Source organism: Mercenaria mercenaria, chromosome 8 (genome assembly GCF_021730395.1).
Source record: "Mercenaria mercenaria strain notata chromosome 8, MADL_Memer_1, whole genome shotgun sequence".
Classification (NCBI taxonomy): Eukaryota; Metazoa; Mollusca; class Bivalvia; order Venerida; family Veneridae; genus Mercenaria; species Mercenaria mercenaria.
In genome coordinates this window covers 42,397,166-42,421,695 of record NC_069368.1, presented here as the reverse complement: position 1 = coordinate 42,421,695, position 24,530 = coordinate 42,397,166, and the positions used below count along the sequence as shown (strand labels likewise).

Genomic DNA, 24,530 nt, shown 5'->3' with positions numbered 1-24,530 from the left:
TTATATAGACTTATATAGGGAAAAACTTTGAATAACTTCTTGTCCAAAACCACAGGGCCTAGGGCTTTGATATTTTGTATGTGACATCATCTAGTGGTCTTCAACTAAGATTGTTCAAATTATACCCCTAGGGTCAAATATGGCCCCGCCCTGGGGGTCATATGGTTTACATAGACTTATATAAGGAAAAATTTTGAAAATCTTCTTGTCCAAACCACAAAGCCTAGGGCTTTGATACTTGTAATGTAGCATCATCTAGTGGTTCTCTACCAAATTTGTTCAAATTATCCCCCTAGGGTCAAAAATGGCCCCGCCCCGGTGGTCACATGGTTCATATAGACTTATATAGGGAAAAGCTTTTAAAATGTTCTTGTCAATAACTACAACATTCAAATTTGGACCACATGTATATTTTTGAGTGGCAAGATGAACCTTGACATGAGTTGACCTTGATTTTGACCTAGTGACCTACTTTCACATTTCTGTAGCTACAGCCTTCAAATTTGGACCACATGTATATTTTTGAGTGGCAAGATGAACCTTGACATGAGTTGACCTTGATTTTGACCTAGTGACCTACTTTCACATTTCTGTAGCTACAGCCTTCAGATTTGGACCACATGTGTAGATTTGTGCACTGGAAAAAACTTTGACCTTGATTTTGACCTAGTGACCTACTTTCACATTTTTGAAGGTACAGGCGTCAGATCTGGACCATATGCATAGTTCCATGTTTCAAAATGAAATTTGACATTGATTTTGACCCAGTGACCTACTTTCACATTTCTCAAGCTACAGCCTTCAAATTTGGACCACATGCATAGTTTTGTGTACCAAAAAAAAACTTTGACCTTCACATTGACCTAGTGACCTACTTTCACATTTTTGAAGGTACAGGCTTCAAATTTGGACCACATGCATAGTTTTGTATTCCAAAATAAAATTTGACCTTGATTTTGACCTAGTGACCTACTTTTACATTTCTCAAGCTACAGCCTTCAAATTTGGACCACATGCATAGTTTTGTGTACCGAAATGAACTTTGACCTTTGCATTGACCTAGTGACCTACTTTAACATTTTTAAGGTACAGGCTTCAAATTTGGACCACATGCATAGTTTTGTATTCCGAAATAAAATTTGACCTTGATTTTGACCTAGTGACCTACTTTTACATTTCTCAAGCTATAGCCTTCAAATTTGGACCACATGCACAGTTTTGTGTACCGAAATGAACTTTGACCTTTACATTGACCTAGTGACCTATTTTCACATTTTTGAAGGTACAGGCTTCAAATTTGGACCACATGCATAGTTTTGTATTCCGAAATAGAATTTGACCTTGATTTTGACCTAGTGACCTACTTTCACATTTCTGTAGCTACAGGCTTCAAATTTGGACCACTTGCATAGTTTTGTGTACCGAAACAAACTTTGACCTTGACATTGACCTAGTGACCTACTTTCACATTTCTCAAGCTACAGCATTCGAATTTGGACCACATGCACAGTGTTGTGTATGGAAATGAAATTTGACCTTAAGCTAGTCAGTAAGTCTTGAAATTTGGAACAATCAAAAATGGCACATTGATGGGCACCAAGATCACTCTGTGATCTCTTGTCTAAAAAAAATTTCTTCTTGAAAACCACTGGGCAGAATTACACCAAACTTGACAGGAATGATCCTTGGGTGGCCCCCTTTCAAAATTTTTCAAAGAATTGAATTCCATGCAGAACTCTGGTTGCCATGGCAATCGAAAGGAATAACTTTAAAAATCTTCTTGTCTAAAACCATAGGGCCTAGGGCTTTGATATCTGGTGTGTAGCATCATCTAGTGGTCTTCTACCAAGATTGTTCAAATTATCCCCCTATGGTCAAATATGGCCCCGCCCTGGGGGTCACATGGTTTATATAGACTTATATAGGGAAAACTGAAAATCTTCTTGTCCAAAACCACAAGGCATAGAGGCTCAATATTTGGCATGTGACATCATCTAATGGTCCTCTATAAAGATTGTTCAAATTATGCCCCTGGGGTGAAAAGAGGCCCTGTCCCGGGGGTTCCAAGTTTTACATAGACTTATTAGGAAAAATCTTAAAAAATCTTCTTGTCTGAAACCAAAAGACCTAGGCCTTTGATATTTGGTATGTAGCATTGCCTTTTGGTTCTCTACCAAAATTTTTCAAATTATGCCTCTAGGATGAAAAGAGGCCCCGTCCCGGGGGTCTCAAGTTTTACATAGACTTAAATAGGAAACAAATTTAAAAATCTTCTTGTCTGAAACCACAAGACCTAGGCCTTCGATGTTTGGTATGTAGCATTGCCTTGTGGTTCTCTACCAAGATTATACAAATTATGCCCCTGGGGTAAAAAGAGGCCCCATCCTGGGGGTCCCAAGTTTTACATAGACTTATATAGGAAAAAAATTAAAAAATCTTCTTGTCAGAAACTGCAAGGCCTAGGCTTTTGATTTTTGGTATGTTGCATTGCCTAGTGGTTCTTTACTAAGGTTGTTGAAATTATGCCTCTGGGGTAAAAAGAGGCCCTGCTCTTGGGGTCCCAAGTTTTACATAGACTTAGATATGAAAAAACTTTTAAAACTCTTCTTGACTGAAAGTTCAAGGCCTATGCTTTTGATATTCAGTATGTAACATTGCCTAGTGGCTCTCTAACAAGATTGTTCAAATTATGCCCCTGGGGTGAAAAGAGGCCCTGTCCCAAGAGTCACATAGATTTTATATGAGTTATATAGGAAAACATACTTCAAAAATTATCTGATCATATTTCCTAGACTGTTTAATTATAATTACCTGATTACCCCAAATAATTTGGGGTCATTTGACTGTAACCTTGACCTACTGACCTACTTTCTTGTTTTTTTAAGATAAAGCCTTGAAATTTGGATGACGTGTACAGTTTTTCACACCGATCTTAAAACTGACTTTCAGTGACCATGAATGTGACCTACTGACCTACTTTCTTGTGTTTTAAGATACAGCCTTGAAATTTGGATGACATGTACAGTTTTGCACACCGATCTTAAAACTGATTTTCTGTGACCTTGAATGTGACCTACTGACCTACTTCCTTGTTTTTTTAGCTCACCTGTCACAAAGTGACAAGGTGAGCTTTTGTGATCGCGCGGTGTCCGTCGTCCGTCCGTGCGTCAGTGCGTCCGTAAACTTTTGCTTGTGACCACTCTAGAGGTCACATTTTTCATGGGATCTTTATGAAAGTTGGTCAGAATGTTCATCTTGATGATATCTAGGTCAAGTTTGAAACTGGGTCACGTGCCATCAAAAACTAGGTCAGTAGGTCTAAAAATAGAAAAACCTTGTGACCTCTCTAGAGGCCATATATTTCACAAGATCTTCATGAAAATTGGTCAGAATGTTCACCTTGATGATATCTAGGTCAAGCTCGAAACTGGGTCACGTGGGGTCAAAAACTAGGTCAGTAGGTCTAAAAATAGAAAAACCTTGTGACCTCTCTAGAGGCCATATTTTTCATGAGATCTTCATGAATATTGGTCAGAATGTTTATCTTGATGATATCTAGGTCAAGTTCGAAACTGGGTCACGTAGGGTCAAAAACTAGGTCATTAGGTCTAAAAATAGAAAAACCTTGTGACCTCTCTAGAGGCCATATTTCTCAAAGCATCTTCATGAAAATTGGTCAGAATGTTCATCTTGATGATATCTAGGTCAATTTTGAAACTGGGTTACGTGGGGTTAAAAGCTAGGTCAGTAGATCTAAAAATAGAAAAACCTTGTGACCTCTCTAGAGGCCATATTTTTCATGAGATCTTCATGAATATTGGTCAGAATGTTCACCTTGATGATATCTAGGTCAAGTTTGAAACTGGGTCATGTGGGGTCAAAAACTAGGTCAGTAGATCTAAAAATAGAAAAACCTTGTGACCTCTCTAGTGGCCATATTTCTCAATGGATCTTCATGAAAATTGGTCAGAATGTTCACCTTGATGATATCTAGGTCGAGTTCGAAACTGGGTCATGTGCGGTCAAAAACTAGGTCAGTAGGTCTAAAAATAGGAAAACCTGGTGACCTCTCTAGAGGCGATATTTTTCAATGGATCTTCATGAAAATTGGTCAGAATGTTTACCTTGAAGATATCTAGGTCAAATTCGAAACTGGGTCATGTGGGGTTAAAAACTAGGTCAGTAGATCTAAAAATAGAAAAACCTTGTGACCTCTCTAGAGGCCATATTTTTCATGAGATCTTCATGAATATTGGTCAGAATGTTCATCTTGATGATATCTAAGTCAGGTTCAAAACTGGGTCACGTGGGGTCAAAAACTAGGTCAGTAGGTCTAAAAATAGAAAAAACCTTGTGACCTCTCTAGAGGCCATATTTCTCAATGGATCTTCATGAAAATTGGTGAGAATGTTCAGCTTGATGATATCTAGGTCAGGTTCGTAACTGGGTCATGTGCGGTCAAAAACTAGGCCAGTAGGTCGAAAAATAGAAAAACCTTGTGACCTCTCTAGAGGCCATATTTTTCACGAGATCTTCATGAAAATTGGTGAGAATGTTCACCTTGATGATATCTAGGTCAAGTTTAAAAGTGGGTCACGTGCCTTCAAAAACTAGCTCATTAGGTCAAATAATAGAAAAACCTTGTGACCTCTCTAGAGGCCATGTTTTTCAATGGATCTTCATGAAAATTGGTCAGAATTTTTTATCTTGATGATATCTAGGTCACATGTGCTCAAAAACTAGGTCACTATGTCAAATAATAGAAATAACGATGTCATACTCAGTGGAACACTGGGTCATGTGGAGATAGGTGAGCGATTCAGGACCATCATGGTCCTCTTGTTTAAGATACAGCTTTGAAATTTTGATGACAAGTATAGTTTTGCATGCCGATCTTTAAACAGACTTTCAGTGACCATCAGTGTGACCTACTGACCTACTTTCTTGTTTTCTAAGCTACAGCAAAAGGATTTGGACCACGTGTAATATTTTTAGCTCGACTATTCGAAGAATAGTCTAGCTATTCTACTCACCCTGGCGTCGGCGTCGGCGTCACACCTTGGTTAAGTTTTTGCATGCAAGTACATACAGCCATCAATTAAAGGCATATAGCTTTGAAACTTATTTTTTCTTTTTCTAGGTCAATTACCAACCTCTCTGGGTCAAGTCCCATAACTCTGACATGTATTTTGAGCAAATTATGCCCCCTTTTGGACTTAGAAAATTTTGGTTAAAGTTTTACATGCAAGTTACTATCTCCAAAACTAATGCAGATATTGATTTGAAACTTCACATGTGTCTTTGGTGTTATAAAACTAGTTGATAGCAGCAAGTCCCATAACTCTGACTTTCATTTTGGCCAAATTATGCCCCCTTTTGGACTTAGAAAATTCTGGTTAAAGTTTTGCGTGCAAGTACATACAGCTATTTCTAAAAGGCATATACATTTGAAACTTATTTTTTCTTTTTCTAGATCAATTACCAACCTCACTGGGTCAAGTCACATTACTCTGACATGTTTTTTGAGCAAATTATGCCCCCTTTTAGACTTAGAAAATTTTGGTTAAAGTTTTACATACAAGTTATTATCTCCAAAACCAGTGCAGATATTGATTTGAAAGTTCACATGTGTCTTCGGGGTTATAAATCTAGTTGATAGCAAGCAAGTCCCATAACTCTGACCTTCATTTTGGCCAAATTATGTCCCCTTTTGGACTTAGCAAATTCTGGTTAAAGTTTTGCGTGCAAGTACATACAGCTATTACTAAAAGGCATATAGATTTGAAACTTATTTTTTCTTTTTCTAGATCAATTACTCACCTCACTGGATCAAGTCCCATAACTCTGGCATGTATTTTGGGCAAATTATGCCCCCTTTTGGACTTTGAAAATTCTGGTTAAAGTTTTACATGCAAGTTTCTATCTCCAAAACTAATGCAGATATTGAATTGAAACTTCACATGTGCCTTCGGGGTTATAAAACTAGTTGATAGCAGCAAGTCCCATAACTGATATGCATTTTGGTCAAATTATTCCCCCTTTTGAACTTAAAACTCTTTTGATATTTAACCTTTTTGGGTAATATTTTCCTGCTTCTGGGACAATATTTCGAATAGTCGAGCTTGGCTGTCTTAGGGACAGCTCTTGTTTTTTATAGATTTCAAAAGTAATCTTGCATAATCTTTACCTTGACCCACTCTCATAATTTTCTTGTTTTTCAAGCTTTAGCTAAGAAATTTGTTCAAGCAAGCAACTCTACTCAGGTGAGCGATATAGGGCCATCATGGCCCACTTGTTTTTAGCTCACCTGTCACAAAGTGACAAGGTGAGCTTTTGTGATCGCGCAGCGTCCGTTGTCCGTGCTTGGGTGCGTGCGTGCGTCTGTGCGTCCGTAAACTTTCCCTTGTGACATCTCTAGAGGTCACAGTTTTCATGGGATCTTTATGAAAATGGGTCAGAATGTTCACCTAGGTAAATTCTAGGTCAAGTTCGAAACTGGGTCATGTGCCGTCAAAAACTAGGTCAGTAGGTCTAAAAATAGAAAAACCTTGTGACCTCTCTAGAGGCCATATATTTCACAAGGTCTTCATGAAAATTGGTCAGAATGTTTACCTTGATGATATCTAGGTTAAGTTCGAAACTGGGTCACGTGCGGTCAAAAACTAGGTCAGTAGGTCTAAAAATAGAAAAACCTTGTGACCTCTCTAGAGGCCATATATTTCACAAGATCTTCATGAAAATTGGTCAGAACGTTCACCTTGATGATATCTAGGTCAAGTTCGAAACTGGGTCACATGCCGTCAAAAACTAGGTCAGTAGGTCAAATAATAGAAAAACCTTGTGACCTCTCTAAAGGCCATATTTTTCATGGGATCTGTATGAAAGTTGGTCTGAATGTTCATCTTGTTGATGTCTAGGTCAAATTCGAAACTGGGTCACGTGCGATCAAAAACTAGGTCAGTAGGTCTAAAAATAGAAAAATCTTGTGACCTCTCTAGAGGCCATATATTTCATGAGATCTACATGAAAATTGGTCAGAATGTTCATCTTGATGATATATAGGTCAAGTTCGAAACTGGGTCACATGCCTTCAAAAACTAGGTCAGTAGGTCAGATAATAGAAAAACCTTGTGACCTCTCTAGAGGCCATATTTTTCATGGGATCTGTATGAAAGTTGGTCTGAATATTCATCTTGATGATATCTAGGTCAAGTTCGAAACAGGGTCATGTGCGGTCAAAAACTAGATCAGTAGGTCTAAAAATAGAAAAACCTTGTGACCTCTCTAGAGGCCATTCTTGTGAATGGATCTCCATAAAAATTGGTCAGAATGTTCATCTTGATGCCTTCATCATGTGCCTTCAAAAAGTAGGTCAGTAGGTCAAATAATGAAAAAACGTTGCGTCCTCTCTAGAGGCCATATCTTTCATGGGATCTGTATGAAAGTTGGTCTGAATGTTTATCTTGATGATATATAGGTCAAGGTTGAAACTGGGTCAACTGCGATCAAAAACTAGGTCAGTAGGTCTTGAAATAGAAAAAACTTGTGACCTCTCTAGAGGCCATACGCTTGAATGGATCTTCATGAAAATTGGTCAGAATGTTCACCTTGATGATATCTAGGTCAAGTTTGAAACTGGGTCACTTCCTATAAAAAACTAGGTCAGTAGGTCAAATAATATAAAAACCTTGTGACCTCTTTAGAGGCCATACTTTTCATCGGATCTGTATGAAAGTTGGTCTGAATGTTCATCTTGATGATATCTAGGTCAAGTTTGAAACTGGGTCAACTGTGACAAAAACTAGGTCAGTAGGTCTAAAATTAGAAAAATCTTTGACCTCTCTAGAGGCCATATTTTTCAATGGATCTTCATGAAAATTGATCTGTATGTTCACCTTGATGATATCTAGGTCAGTTTCGAAACTGGGTCAAAAACTAGGCCAGTTGGTATAAAAATAGAAAAACCTTGTGACCTCTCTAGAGGCCATATTTTTCATGAGATCTTCATGAAAATTAGTGAAAATGTTCACCTTGATGATGTCTAGTTAAAGTTCAAAACAGGGTCACGTACCTTCGAAAACTAGGTCAATAGGTCAAATAATAGAAGAACCTTGTGACCTCTCTAGAGACCATATTTTTCAATGGATCTTTATGAAAATTGGTCAGAATTTTTATCTTGATAATATCTAGGTCAAGTTCAAAACTGGGTCACATGAGCTCAAAAACTAGGTCACTACATGTATGTCAAATAATAGAAAAAAACGACGTCATACTTAAAACTGGGTCATGTGGGAAGAGGTGAGCTATTCAGGACCATCATGGTCCTCTTGTTTAAGATACAGCCTTGAAATTTGGATAACATTATACAGTTTTGCACACCGATCTTAACACTGACTTTCAGTGACCATGAATGTGACCTACTGGCCTATTTTCTTAATATTTTAGCATCAGTTGAAATGTGTAGCTCATATTACTCAGGTGAGCGATCCAGGGTCATCATGACCCTCTTGTTACTTAGAATTTTTGGTTAATTTTGATGCATTTTCACTATATCTCTGTTATTACAGAAGGGATTTCATTCAAACTTAGAACAATTTTTCAACATCATCACCCACATCATATGACACAAGGGTCATAACTCTGGCACCAATATTTCATGAATTATGCCCCCTTATCACATAAAATTTCAGGTTAAAGTTATGATGCACTCTTTATCTGTTATTTACTTCTTACCAACATAATTGATTCAAGCTTAAAATGGTTGTAGCACATCATCACCCAGATCATATGACACAAGGGCCATAACTCTGGCACCAATATTTCATGAATAAAGCCCCCTTTTTACTTAGAATTTCAGGTTAATGTTTGTACACTTTCACTTTATCTTTGTTATACTTAATGAATTTGATTCAGTCTTTAAATACATGTAATTCGTCCACATTGTTGTCCTCATCATATGACAAAAGGTCCATAATTCTGGTACAGATATTTAGTAACTTACGTCCCCTTTTTGTTTAGAAAATTCAGTCTAATTTCGATGCTTTTTCACTATATCTGTTGTTACTGAATGCATTTTATTCAAACTTAAATTGATGAGAATTGCCTTAATTGACTGTGTCCGCTCGATAACTAGAGTATTTTGTATCATAACTGAACATACAGTGAAACACCGCTCGCTCGAGCATCGATGACTCGAGCACCCGGGCTCGCTCGAGCAATTCATGTGGTCCCGGCCGATTTCCTTCTATTTTCTATGTGAAATTACCATGGCTGGGTCGAGCATCGATAACTCGATCGCTCGAGCATGACACCTGGTCCCTGTGTATTAATTATGTCTCCCCCAGGAGACATATTGTTTTTGCCCTGTCCGTCCGTCCGTCCGTACGTCACACTTCATTTCCGAGCAATAACTGGAGAACCATTTGACCTAGAACCTTCAAACTTCATAGGGTTGTAGGGCTGCTGGAGTAGACGACCCCTATTGTTTTTGGGGTCACTCCATCAAAGGTCAAGGTCACAGGGGCCTGAACATTGAAAACCATTTCTGATCAATAACTAGAGAACCACTTGACCCAGAATGTTGAAACTTCATAGGATGATTGGTCATGAAGAGTAGATGACCCCTATTGATTTTGGGGTCACTCCGTCAAAGTTCAAGGTCACAGGGGCCTGAACATTGAAAACCATTTCCGATCAATAACTAGAGAACCACTTGACCCAGAATGTTGAAACTTCAAAGGATGATTGGTCATGAAGATTAAATGACCCCTATTGATTTTTGGGTCACTCCGTCAAAGGTCAAGGTCACAGGGGCCTGAACATTGAAAACCATTTCCAATCAATAACTAGAGAACCACCTGACCCAGAATGTTGAAACTTGATAGGATGATTGGTCATAAAGAGTAGATGACTCTTATTGATTATGGGATTACTCCGTCAAAGGTCAAGGTCACAGGGGCCTGAACATTGAAAACCATTTCTGATCAATAACTAGAGAACCACTTGACCCAGAATGTTGAAACTTCATAGGATGATTGTACATGCAAAGTAGATGACCTCTATTGATTTTGGGGTCACTCCATTAAAGGTCAAGGTCACAGGGGCCTGAACATTGAAAACCATTTCCGGTCAGTAACTTGAGAACCACTTGACCCAGAATGTTGAAACTTAATAGGATGGTTGGTCATAAAGAGTAGATGACCCCTAACGATTTTGGGGTCACTCTGTGAAAGGTCAAGGTCACAGGGGCCCGCACATTGAAAACCATTTCCGGTCAGTAACTTGAGAACCACTTGACCAGAATGATGAAACTTGATAGGATGATTGGTCATGCAGAATAGATGAACCCTAACGATTTTAGGGTCACTCTGTTAAAAGTCAAGGCCACAGGGGCCTGAACATGGATAACCATTTCCAATCAATAACTTGAGAACCTCTCGACCCAGAATATTGAAACTTCATAGGATGATTGTTCATGCAGAGTAAATGACCCTTATTGTTTTTGGGATCACTCCGTTAAAGGTCAAGGTCACAGGGGCCTGAACATTGATAACCAGTTCCGATCAATAACTTGAGAACCACTTGACCCAGAATATTGAAACTTCATAGGATGATTGAACATGCAGAGTAGATGACCCCTATTGATTTTGGGGTCAGTCTATTAAAGGTCAAGGTCAAGGTCACAGTGGCCTGTTCATGTAAAATCATTTTTTGGAAATAACTTGAGAACCACTTGACCTACAATGTTGAAACTTAATAGGATGATTGGACATGCAGAGTACATGACCCCTATTTATTTTGAGGTCACTTGATCAAAGGTCAGGGTCACAGGAGCCTGAACAGTGACTTGAGAACCACTAGGCCACGAGTGTTGAAATTTAGCAGGATGACTGGACATGCCAAGTAGATGATCCCTATTGCAGCCAACCATCAGTGTCTCTTTGACTTCCGCTCCTGACCCCTATTGACTTCTTGCCTATAGGACTTTGCATTGGGGGAGACATGCGCTTTTTTACAAAAGCATTTTCTAGTTTACTCTTTGTTGCTTATGGCAAACTCGAGCAGAGGTGTCAAAATTTTTCACACCTTCGGCGGTCAGAATGTATCGGTTAATTTAAAATTTTCGCACGCCGTGAGAATTGCATGGTCTATTCCCCAACTAACTTAAATGTATGTTTTTCGGTATATTTGACCTGATAATGAGATTAATTATTGATGAAAAATTTTACTGATCAAAATTGTTATTAATCATTACTTTTTTCTGCGGGATTGATAATTATGAGGTCTTAATATTTTAATCAACAGTTGTTTGCACGCAAATAAAGGAAATAAGATAGCCTTTTCATAAAATTGAGACAATAATTATGAGATCTTAATTTGGGGATCCACGACACTTCGCCGAAAGACACCTCGTCGAATACGACACTTTGCCGAACTTGACACTTTGTCGAATCCTTAGGGCTGTCATCGATAGAAACGATATCGATGTATCAACAATATTTTTTTGTCGATCGATGATCGATTCCCATTTTCAAAAATCGATATTTTAAGGAGAGAAAAAACTACCCAAATAAACACGCAGACCCTAAAAAACAACTAATGTTCACAAAGTTGTAAACTTGGATAAATGCAAAAAAAGGAGTGAAGGCAAAATAAAAATGAAAGATGTTATTAATTTTTATGTATTTCTTTTATTTCATAAATACAAATACAACACAATCAAACAGAAATATGGAAAGTAGGGAATAAAACTTAAAATAGCATTTACAGGAAGGTATATAGTATCATATGAACAATATGTCGTTAATCTAACTTAATAATCAATATATCGATGTATCGTCGATATTTGCCTTCTGATATATCGGTATCGTCGATACGCCTAAGACCCAATCAATGACAGCCCTACGAATCCTACACTTTGCCGAATACGACACATAGTCGAAGTTACATACTCGTCGAATTTGGTCGAAAGTTGGTCTAAAAAAATCGGAAAAGGAGTACTTACAACTTTGAAAAAAAAAAATCGGAAAAGGAGTACTTACAAACTGAACAAGAAAAGAAAGCGGAAACACTTTTATTTAACTGTGCTTGATTTATAACAAAATCGATCAGGTAGATTAATCAAGTTACAGTCTCTTTACAGTCTCTTTATTCAGTATCTTATGTTATATGCTATTCCTCTCAGAAATTCTACAGACGATCGTTTCCCAAAGTCCTGTACCGCTCTTCTCCGGTCCAATTCATAAGAACTTTATTCACCAAATAACACGTTTCTAATCAATTATGGTTATTTACCCATTGAGTAAACGGTAAACGTAAGCCGATAATACAATCAATTTTCATCATAAAGGCCTTTGTCAAAGGTAACAATTTCGACCAAGTGTCGTACTTTATATGAAAATTAGACCAAGTGTCGTATTCGGCTAAGTGTCGGATTCGGCCATGTTTCATCTTCGACGAAGTGTCATATTCGACCAAGTGTCTTTCGACCAAGTGTCGTGCACCGTTAATTTGGAGAAGAAAATTGCGAATTCGACTACAGTATTTAAAATAAAAAAACCCCAAAAAACATGAAAATAAAATGTCTTAGCTGTTTCTTCACATGTGCCATTTACGATCTATCATAAATAACGTTTGCAATATGTTTTGGTGAAAACGTCACGAGTGTGTTATGATTACGCATCACCGTTTCCTCTGCAAATGGTCTCGATGACAATTGGTTAAACAAACTTCAATTGTCTTTGTATGTTGGTCAATGTTTGGGTCGCTCGAAACCATGGATAACTCGAGCATTTTGCTCATCCCCTTGCGACCTCGAGCGAGCGGTGTTTCACTGTACTTATTCAGAATGTGCATCAAAATCTAGATCAAGTTCAATAACCAGCCAGTTTGGACCAGTATCTCCAGAGTTATGGCCCTTGAATTGGTCAAAATTGCCCAAATTGACAGTGTCTGCTCGATAACTAGAGTATTTTGTATCAGAACTAAACATAACTTATGCAGAAAATATATAACTGCAAAATCTTGATCAAGTTTGATAGCTAACCAGTTAGGACCATTCCCCAGAGTTATGGCCTTTGAATTGGTCAAAATTGCCAAAATTTATATTTTCTGCTCCATACTTAAACTATTTTTTTGAGCAATCTTATTTTTATTTGACATAGATGTTAGCCTCAATGACAAAGATTGTCATGGATATGTATAGTATAGTGGAAACTTTAAAAATCTTCTTGTGTGAAACTGCTAGCCCGATTTAAAAATAATTTTACAGAAATGGTTCTTGTGTGACCCTCTACCAAGATTGTTAAAATTATTCCAATTCGGCAAAAAACTGGCCGCCAGAGGGCGTGGTCACTTTTCCCTATATGTATATAGTGGAAACTTTAAAAATCTTCTTGTGTGAAACTGCTAGCCCGATTTTAAAATAATTTTACACAAATGGTCCTTGTGTGACCCTCTACCAAGATTGTTCAAATTACTTTGATTCGTCAAAAAACTTGGCCGCAAGAGGGCGTGGTCACTTTTCCCTATTTGTATATAGTGGAAACTTTAAAAATCTTCTTGTGTGAAACTGCTAGCCCGATTTTAGAATAATTTTACACAAATGATCCTTGTGTGACCCTCTACCAAGATTGTTCAAACTATTCCGATTCGTCAAAAAACATGGCCGCCAGAGGGCGTGGTCACTTTTCCCTATATGTATATAGTGGAAACTTTAAAAATCTTCTTGTGTGAAACTGCTGGCCTGATTTTAGAATAATTTTACACAAATGGTCCTTGTGTGACCCTCTACCAAGATTGTTGAAATTATTTTGATTTGTCAAAAATCATGGCCGCCAGAGGGTGTGGTCACTTTTTCCTATAGTGGAAACTTTAAAAATCTTCTTGTGTGAAACTGCTGAAACTTCTCTAAATCAATAATAGCTAGAGCCTTGATATTTGGCATGTGATATCAGATTTGTAATGTCTACCGTAATTGTTCAAATTATTGCCCTAGGTTCAAAAGTGTGTGTGACATGTATATAATATAGGCTTACATAGAAGAAACCTAACTCTGTACATATACAAACACACTTGAAGCCTTGTACACAGGTGAGCGCTTTGGGGTCAATGACCCTCTTGTTATGTGTGTTTTAAGGTATCTCTATCTGGTAAGGATTTTTTTGCAGACTTAGAAAAACAGAATTTAGATTTCTTGTGGACTTACTTCCCTTTGTTGCTACTATAAATAGCTTATTCATGAAACTTTTTAACCTGGTTGCAAGAATTGGATATGTCATTGTTTGGGCTTGCTCTCAACCAGACTTATATAGAATATGTTTTACATTTGTACTATAACATCTACGTCAAGTTCAATAAGTATAGTTACTTTGGGGCAGTGTCTTTACAGTTATAAATGGCTCTTGAGTTATTGAAAAATGCCGAAGTTTGAATCATATGATATAATAATAGTAATTTATTTCCAAATCAGCCATTTTGAAATGATGCTCTCCAAGAATTACAACACAACCACAGAATTAAAATTCCATTTGCAAATACAGGTGCTAGTGTAAAGAAATTTGCTATAACGGGCGTATGTTGTGACATTCTGGCACTCTTGTTTAAAATTCTGTTTGTTTGTTCTTTTTTTTTAAATGATAAAAAAGACTTACAAATTTATAAATAAGTCTTGATATAACAAGGAATGTACTTATGGCGTGTGCCTGTCTGATACTAAGTACAGTCATTTTATTTTAGGATGGTGTACTTATCAGTATCACTATTAATAGCATGCACCCAAAGATTTGAAATGTGTTTATTTACACATTTCGGCTGTGTTAATTATGAGTACAGAGTTGACAAAGAGCACTTAATTTTGTGTTTGGTAGGTCACCAGGTATATGAAGTTTTGTGTTCTATTAGAACTTCAGATTTGATGTGTGCATATATCAAGTGTGCCTAAAGTCTATTAATGATATTAAAGTATGGCAAAATTGTATAGTATACTTGTAGCATTAAAGTAAGATGAGATCATGAATACATGTAAGTCATATTTCCAAGTATGAGCGATTACTCTTAATGTAGCAGTAATACAACTTTGTGGAAATTGTAAAGTTTAAACCACTTTATCTGTGTTTAAGATTATAAGAATCTATACTTGATTGTAGTTGCAGATGGTAATATCTGGCTCCTGGGGTTAACTGTTAAGATAGTAACCAGGCTTTTATTGAGTTACCACCAAAGTTACAAGTTACTCTTGAGCTGGATATTCCTGTGTCTATCAACAGATGATTGATGCTGTATCCTACAAATGATAGAATGAATGAAATGAAGTAAATTACTTCTTTCCTAGAGTAGGGAATGTAACAAAGCCTTGTAAGTTTATAGGTACTCAGAAATGATGTCATGACATTAGACTCAGCAGTGTAACTTTTTATATTTTCATGTTACTGTCCGGAACAAAAAAAGAACTATCAAGGTATTTGAATTGTATACATAATGGTCTAAAAAAGACATAAATTCATTAACGCTATACCCTTGGTCTGTAAGTCAGAGTTTTCTTTTACATGCGAAAACATTCATGTGGTACGCAGGAAAGTCACAGTTATATTTATGTGTAAAGTGACAATTAGACCTTTGTACACATTCTTCATTGCCAATGACCAGTACCAGTGTCAGGTGAACTTAGAAATTAGAATGAGGTTATACACTTAGAAGTTCAAGCCCTGGACCTATATTCATCAGCATTTTAAGTCTGCAAGTTAGACCTTATAACCTAAAACATTCTTGCTCCATCTTTGTTAAAATAAGTATAAATTTATAGAAATTTGGCATTATAGAAATTTGGCATATGGGGGCTTCAGACAGTGCTGTTATATTTAAATAGTATAAATTTATTCTCAACAAAGTTATGGCAAACTGTATATGAGCCACAGCATGAGAAAACCAACATAGTGCATTTTGCGACCAGCATGGATCCAGACCAGCCTGCGCGGATGCGCAGGCTGGTCTGGATCCATGCTGGTCGCAAACGCACTATGTTGGTTTTCTCATGGTGCGGCTCATATTTGAAGGTTTTAAGTCTTGAGATTCAGACTTACACCATTGATGAATACTGGCCCCTAACGTGGCAGACAGGCTGGGTGACAGTTTTACTGCAGGATTTTTTTTCCAAATTTTTTAGTCCTTTTCTTCTGACTGATTATGGAAGGTTTCCAGTCACTTATTGAAAACAATGTAGGTTCACTGAATCCAGTACTAGTATTACATATATGAGCCGTGCCATGGGAAAACCAACATAGTGGCTTTGTGACCAGCATGGATCCAGACCAGCCTGCATATCCACGCAGTCTGGTCAGGATCCATGCTGTTCACTAACGGTTTCTCTAATTGCAATATACTTTGAAAGCGAACAGCACGGATCCTGACCAGGCTGCGCGGATGTGCAGGCTGGTCTGGATCCATGCTGGTAGCAAACCCACTATGTTGGTTTTCTCATGGCACGGCTCATATATACTTATAGGCAAATGACAAATGTACTTAATCCCCTAAAATCAAAACAAACTCGCTTCTTGTAAATGCATGCATATCACCTTGTCATCTACAAATGTACATAGCACTTTGTTTGATCATTGTTGTTGTGTCCAGTTTTTAGACCATTAATTATGCAAGCAAGAAGAAATGCTAGTTTTATAAGGGGTCTAAGAGGTTTAAAACCTTAAAATATAAGGTGTATGTTCACAGGTGCTCATGAAATGGATCAGATTGGTTTGATCTTGGATACAGTATGCCTCAGTGACAACGAATGGAACAAGGTCACACAGATTCTGCCGCAAAGTTTCATAAGGAGACACAGTCGGGTACCAAACAAACCCCTTGTGGACAGATTTGTTAGTGTAGATATAGATGGTAAGAATTTTATGTTATACTATAATGTCCAAATTTACATTCTGCTGTAGTCTGATAAAGCACTTTAAGGGTAGTGTCCAGTTACAGCCAGACAGGTATATTAAACTACCACTGTCACATTCACAAAATACCTCTCTTGAACAGACTAGGCAAACTGAGTTTGTTATTATTATACCCCCACCAAACATGTTTGAGGGGGGTATATAGGAGTCAGTTTTGTTGCGTCCCATCCCGTCCAGTTGCGTCCCGAAATATATTATCTCAGTTATTACCAAATGGATTTGATTCAAACTTAAAATACATGTTCCACCTTATCACCCACATCATGTGACACAAGGTGCATAACTCTTGACACCAAGTTTTCATGAATTATGTCCCCTTTTACTTAGAATTTAAGGTTAATTTTGTTGTATTTTCACTATATCTCAGTTATTACTAAATGGATTTGATTCAAACTTAAAATAGATGTTCCACCTCATCACCCACATCATGTGACACAAGGTGCATAACTCTGACACCATTTTTTTTTATGAATTATGCCCTTTTTTACTTAGAATTTAAGGTTGATTTTGATGTATTCTATTTTCACTATATCTCAGTTACTACTGAATGGATTTGATTCAAACTTAAAATAGATGTTCCACCTCATCACCCACATCATGTGCCCACATCATGTGACACATGTTGCATAACTCTGACACCAAGTTTTCATGAATTATGTCCCCTTTTACTTAGAATTTAAGGTTAATTTTGTTGTATTTTCACTATATCTCAGTTATTACTAAATGGATTTGATTCAAACTTAAAATAGTTGTTCCACCTCATCACTCAGTTGATGTGACATAAGGTGCTTAACTCTGACATAAATTATTTATGAATTATGTCCCCTTTTACTTTAAATTTAAGGTTGATTTTGATGTATTTTCACTATATCTCAATTATTACAAAATGGATTTGATTCAAACTTAAAATAGATGTTCCACCTCATCACCCACATCATGTGACACAAGGTGCATAACTCTGACACCAATTTTTCATGAATTATGCCCCTTTGTACTTAGAATTTAAGTTTAATTTTGATGTATATTCACTATATCTCAGTTACTACTGAATGGATTTGATTCAGACTTAAAATAGATGTTCCACCTCATCACCCACATCATGTGACACAAGGTGCATAACTCTGACACTAATTTTTCTTGAATTGTGTCCCCTTTTACCTAGAATTTAAGGTTAATTTTGATGTATTTTCACTATAACTCATTCTGATTGGCTTAGAGCCAAAGGGAAGTAACCTTTTTAGCTCGACTATTCATAGAATAGTGAGCTATTGCACTCGCCCATGTGTCGGCGTCGGCGTCAGCGTCCGCATCCGCGTCCGCGTCCCGATTTTGGTTAAGGTTTTGTATGTAAGCTGGTATCTCAGTAACCACTTGTGGGAATGGATTGAAACTTCACACACTTATTCACTGTGACAAACTGACTTACATTGCACAGGTTCCATAACTCTATTTTGCTTTTTTACAAAATTATACCCCTTTTTCGACTTAGAAATTTTTGGTTAAGGTTTTGTATGTAAGCTGGTAACTCAGTAACCACTTGTGGGAATGGATTGAAACTTCACACACTTATTCACTGTGATGAACTGATCTACATTACACAGGTTCCATAACTCTATTTTGCTTTTTTACAAAATTATGCCCCTTTTTCGACTTAGAAATTTTTGGTTAAGGTTTTGTATGTAAGCTGGTATCTCAGTACTTACTAATGGGAATGGATTGAAACTTCACATACTTGTTCACTATCATGATCTGACATGCACTAAGCAAGTCCCATAACTCTACTCTCTTTTTTTTCAAAATTATGCCCCTTTTTCGACTTAGCAGTTTTTGGTTAAATTTTTGTATGTAATCTGATATCTCAGTATCCATTAATTGGAATGGATTGAAACTTCACACACTTGTTCACTGTCATGATCTAACATGCACTGTGAAGGTCCCATAACTCTACTTGGCATTTTTACAAAATTATGCCCCTTTGACTAAGCAGTTTTTTGTTAAGTTTTTGTATGTAAGCTGGTATCTCAGTATCCACAAATTGGAAAGGATTGAAACTTCACACACTTGTTCACTGTCATGATATGACATGCAGTACAGAGGTTCAATACCTCTACTTTGCATTTTACAAAATTATGCCCCTTTTTCAACTTTTGTATTCATTCAATTGACAAGGCTGTTGAATACAGCTCTTGTTTAACTTTTGTACTGAGTTTCTTCCCCTTAAATTCCAGGAATTAGTCTATTTTTAGAAATCCTATTTTTAGATTTTCAATATTTTAGGTATTTTTCAAACTTTTTTATTATAAGTCTTATGTAAAAAGTAAATACATTTTTCTGTGGTAACATGGGTCGGTAAGACACTTTTTTGTATTCACTTTTAGTGTATCTCTAATATTAGAGATTTAATATATTTACTAGTATTACTATACTAGTATTATACTAGTATTAGTTACTTATATGTGGAAGCCCAGGATGAAGTACTCCAAAGTATTTTTAAGATTTCTTATGGTTGCCATTCTTCTGTGACAAGACAGTATGGTGGGGGAATGAGTCACTCCTGTGACAGTTCTAGTTTTTCTTGGTTGCATTCTATGCTTCCAAAGGTTCTTATTATAGATTTTATTACATAAATATTGCACAGCATACAAATCATGTATATTTCTGTACAAAATCATTGTTAATTGACTGATACTTGCCTTGGATTCTGGAAAAGGACTGCATGAAGGGGCCACGCTTCCAGATTTCATACCTGAGTATCCTTGTTTTGAAGCATTTCTAATAATGTCTCAGCACTGAAATTTCACATTTACAGGTTTTACAGCGTTTCCAGCAAATCTGAAAATCATACATTTTTGTTTCTTTACAAATGACATTTTTTTTAAAGTGAGAATTTTTTTTTCAAGTATTCAGTAATACCAAAAAGTACAGGACAGTACAGTAAAACATGTTTTGGACAGGCAGATTGTTGGTAAAAATGTTTTTTGTTTACTCACAGTTTTGAGAAGTTCGGTTTAGAGTTTGTATTCTCTCTTTTATGGATGTATCATGTCAGTTTCATAAAAGTCATTATGTTCCTTTCTTTACAGCAGTTGTTTCCCTTAGATTTGATTGCAGATGGCAGTCTGTTAAGAATTTCATGTGACTCACTTTGAAAAATAAGTATCATATAATAAACTTCAGACTATTTGGAAGTATAACCCCTTCCAGATTCTAAGGCATATGTCAATAAAGTGATAGTTCTTCAATAGCTTAATAAACCTATTTTAATCCAATTTTGCCCAGGCAACATCATGATATTTAAATGTTTATTTTGGAAAAAATTAAATAGCTTTGTATGATAAATTTCATGAAGTTCAGCTACATTGTACTATAAACAGTGCAATTCTTTTTTCCATAGAAGAAGATATACATAATTATATTCAGTAATGAAGTGTACTATTGATATATGCTGGTGCAAATGGAATTTCATATTTTTAGCTCACCTGAGCCAAAGGCTTATGGTGAGCTTTTGTGACCGCTCAATGTCCGTCGTCCGTCCGTCAACATTTTCTAAAAAAATCTTCTTGAAAACCACTGGGCAGATTTACACCAAACTTCACAGGAATGATCCTTGGGTGGCCCCCTTTCAAAATTGTTCAAAAAATTGAATTCCACACAGAACTCTGGTTGCCATGGAAACCGAAAGGAGAAACTATAAAAATCTTCTTGTTCAAAACCGCAAGGCTTGGAGCTTTGATATTTGGCATGTGACATCATCTAATGGTCCTCTATGAAAATTTTTCAAATTATGTCCATGGGGTGAAAAGAGGCCCAACCCCAGGGGTCCCAAGTTTTACATAGACTTATATAGGAAAAAACTATAAAAATCTTCTTGTCCAAAACTGCAAGGCATAGAGCCTTGATATTTGGCATGAGTCATCATCTAATGGTTCTCTATGAAAATTGTTCAAATTATGCCATTGGGGAAAAGAGGCCCCAACCCTGGGGTCCCAAGTTTTACATAGACTTACATAGGAAAAAAACTTTAAAAATCTTCTTGTCTGAAACTACAAGACCTAGGCCTTTGATATTTGGTATGTAGCATTGCCTTGTGGTCCTCTACCAAGATTTTTCAAATTGTTACCCTTTTATGAAAAGAGGCCCCGCCCCGGTGGTCCCAAGTTTTACATAGACTTATATAGGAAAAAACTTTAAAAATCTTCTTGCCTGAAACTGCAAGGCCTAGGCTTTTGATATTTGGTATGTAGCATTGCCTAGTGGTTCTCTACCAAAAATTTTCAAATTATTCCCCTGGGGTGAAAAGAGGCCCTGCCCTGGGAGTCCCAAGTTTTACATACACTTATATAGGGAAAAAAATAAAAAATCTTCTTGTCTGAAAGTTCAAGGCCTAGGCCTTTGATATTTGGTATGTAGCATTGCCTGGTGGATCTCTAACAAGATTGTTCAAATTATGCCCCTGGGGTGAAAAGAGGCCCTGCCCCAGGGGTCACTTGTTATATGAGTTATATATGAAAAATACTTCAAAAATTATCAGATCATATTTTCAAGACTGTTTAATTATAATTACCTGATGACTCCAAGTGATAAGGGTCACCTAACTATGACCTTGACCTACTGACCTACTTTCTTGTTTTTTAAGATACAGCCTTGAAATTTGGATGACATGTACAGTTTTGCACACCAATCTTAAAACTGACTTTCAGTGACCATAAATGTGACCTACTGACCTACTTTCTTAATATTTTAGCATCAATTTGGCTTTTGAAACATGTAGCTCATATTACTCAGGTGAGCGATCCAGGGTCATCATGACCCTCTTGTCCCTGAAATTATCAGATATGTTTTAAGGTTGTATTTTATATTCCACTGAAAACCATTTTAGAAATATTGGATTTTTTAGCTCACCTGAGCACAAAGTACTCAGTGTAAGCTATTGTGTGCACTCACTGTCCAGCGTCCGGCCGATGTCTGTCCTACACAATTTCCTTTAAACAACATGTCCTCCTAAACCACCAGGCCAATTTTGATGAAACTTCACATAGATGTTCCTTGGATGGTCCTCTTTAAAAAATTTTTCAAAGAATTGAATTCCATACTGAACTGTGGTTGCCATGGTAACCGAAAGAAAAAAACTTAAATAATCTTCTTTTCCAAAACCGCAAGGTGTAGTGCCTCGATATTTGGCTTGTGACATCATCTAATGGTCCTCTATGAAATTTGTTCAAATTATGCCCCTGGGATGACAAGAGGCCCTGCCCTGGGGGTCCCAAGTTTTATATAGACTTATATAGGAAAAGACTTTAAAAATTTTCTTGTCTGAAAGTTCAAGGCCTAGGCCTTTGATATGTGGTATATAGCATTGCCTAGTGGTTCTCTAACAAGATTGTTCAAATTATGCCCCTTGGGTGAAAAGAGGCCACACCCGGGGGGTCACTTGTATATGAGTTATATAGGAAAAAATACTTCAAAAATTATCTGATCATATTTCCTAGACTGTTTAATTATAATTACCTGATGGCCCCAAGTAATTAGGGGTCCTTTGACTGAGACCTTGACCTACAGACCTACTTTCTTGTATTTAAGCTCACCTGAGCACAAAGTGCTCATGGTGAGCTATTGTGATCACACTGTGTCTGTAGTTCATTGTGCGTGTGTCAAGTCGTCCGTCCGTCGTCAACAATTGTGTTTAAACGTCATTTCCTCGAAAACCAATGAATGGATTTTGATGAAACTTGGCCGTGATGTTCCTTGGGTGGTCCTCTACCAAAATTGTTCAAACGGTTCTGCTGGGTTGCACATAGGGGCTGCCAGAGCTAAAAATAGAAAAAACTTTAAACGACATCTCCTCCTAAACCGATGGTCCGATTTTGAAATAATTTCACACAAATAGTCCTTACGTCACCCTCTACCAAGATTATTCATATTATACCAATTTATCAAAAAACTTGGTCGCTGGAGGGCGTGGTCACTTTTCTCTATATGTATATAGTGGAAAATTTAAAAATCTTCTTGTACGAAACTGCTTGCCCGATTTTAGAATAATTTTATAAAAATTGTCCTTGTGTGACCCCCTACCAAGATTGTTCAAATTATTTTGATTCGTCAAAAAACATGGCTGCCAGAGGGCGAGGTCACTTTTCCCTATATTTACATAGTGGAAACTTTAAAAATCTTCTTGTGTGAAACCGCTAGCCAGATTTTATAATAATTTTACACAAATGGTCCTTGTGTGACCCTCTACCAAGATTGTTCAAATTATTTTGATTCATCAAAAAGCATGGCCACCAGAGGGCGTGGTCACTTTTCCCTATATGTATATAGTAGAAACTTTAAAAATCTTCTTGTGTGAATCAGCTAGCCCAATTTTAGAATAATTTTACACATATGGTCCTTGTGTGACCCTCTACCAAGATTGTTCAAATTATTTTGATTCGTCAAAAAACATGGCCGCCAGAGGGCGTGGTCACTTTTCCTTATATGTATATAGTGGAAATTTTTACAAACACACTTGAAGCCTTGTACACAGGCAAGCGCTTTAGGGTCAATGACCCTCTTGTTGAAGATACAGCCTTGTAATTTGGATGACATATACAGTTTTGCACACAGATCTTAACACTGACTTTCGGTGACCATGAATGTGACCTACTGACCTACTTCCTTTATATTTTAGCATCAGTTTGACTTTTGAAACATGTAGCTCGTATTACTCAAGTGAGCGGTAAAGGGTCATTATGACCCTCTTGGTTGTATTTACCTTGTAATAATTATCTAACATCAAGTTTATCATCCTGTCTTGTATTTCAGCTCTTGATTTACTTGAGAAGCTGTTGGTGTTTGAACCGTCACTGCGCCTGTCAGCAGAGGATGCCCTAGCCCATCCCTACCTACAACAGTTCAGCTGCATAGAAGATGAACCCATTGTACTGACACCATTTCATATTGAGCATGAGGTAATTACTAGCAGTAACAAAATTCATAATTGAACCAGTTGAAATTTCGTCATAATATGCCATTTACTAAGCATTACAAGACCTGTCATTGGCCAAAGAAATGATCAAATAATGAAAATGAAGACATAAACAAGTACAAGAAATGCAGCAATGCTACGAAACAAGATTTTTATTTTGAATGTAATTGACTCTTTTGACAATACGTGCGTTACCACCTAATGCTAGTAAAGTATACCTCATTTCATTTGAAATGGATCAAAACTGTAGGCACTGAGTACACATGGTACCGAGGTAGTTCTAATATAGCTAAGTCCAAAAAAGCATTTAACTTTTACAGTAATCATTGAACATGAAAGTCCACTTCATGCTGGTGATGTATACTAAATTGTATTTAAGTTTGATGGAAACTGTAGGAGTTGAACACACACTGTATAGATTTACATGTGAGATTGGTTAAGTCCAAAAGGGCTTAACTTGAATAATTATCATGATACATAAAAGTTCAGACAATATGCTCATGTCTTATACATGTTAATGACTTATTCTAAATTTCATTTGAACTGGATGGAAACTTTATGAGTGGAGTACACTGTTACACAAGGTATGGCAGTCCAAAAAGGGGCATAACTCAAAA

General features: G+C 36.9%; 1 protein-coding gene across 4 annotated transcripts in view; it reads left to right on the top strand.

The window, feature by feature from the left end:
* The window catches only part of LOC123566509 (mitogen-activated protein kinase 4-like), a 44,188-nt gene that overhangs the window by 14,701 nt on the left and 4,957 nt on the right, over positions 1–24,530 (top strand). For all 4 annotated transcript variants that reach the window (XR_008372031.1, XM_045360674.2, XM_045360676.2 and 1 more), the window contains exons 4-5: positions 16,723–16,887; positions 23,751–23,896. Coding sequence is in view for 3 of the 4 variants with exons in the window: in XM_045360674.2 (XP_045216609.2) it covers positions 16,723–16,887; positions 23,751–23,896 (311 nt within the window). In the remaining variant the exon portion in view is untranslated. The remainder of the gene's footprint in view (positions 1–16,722; positions 16,888–23,750; positions 23,897–24,530) is intronic.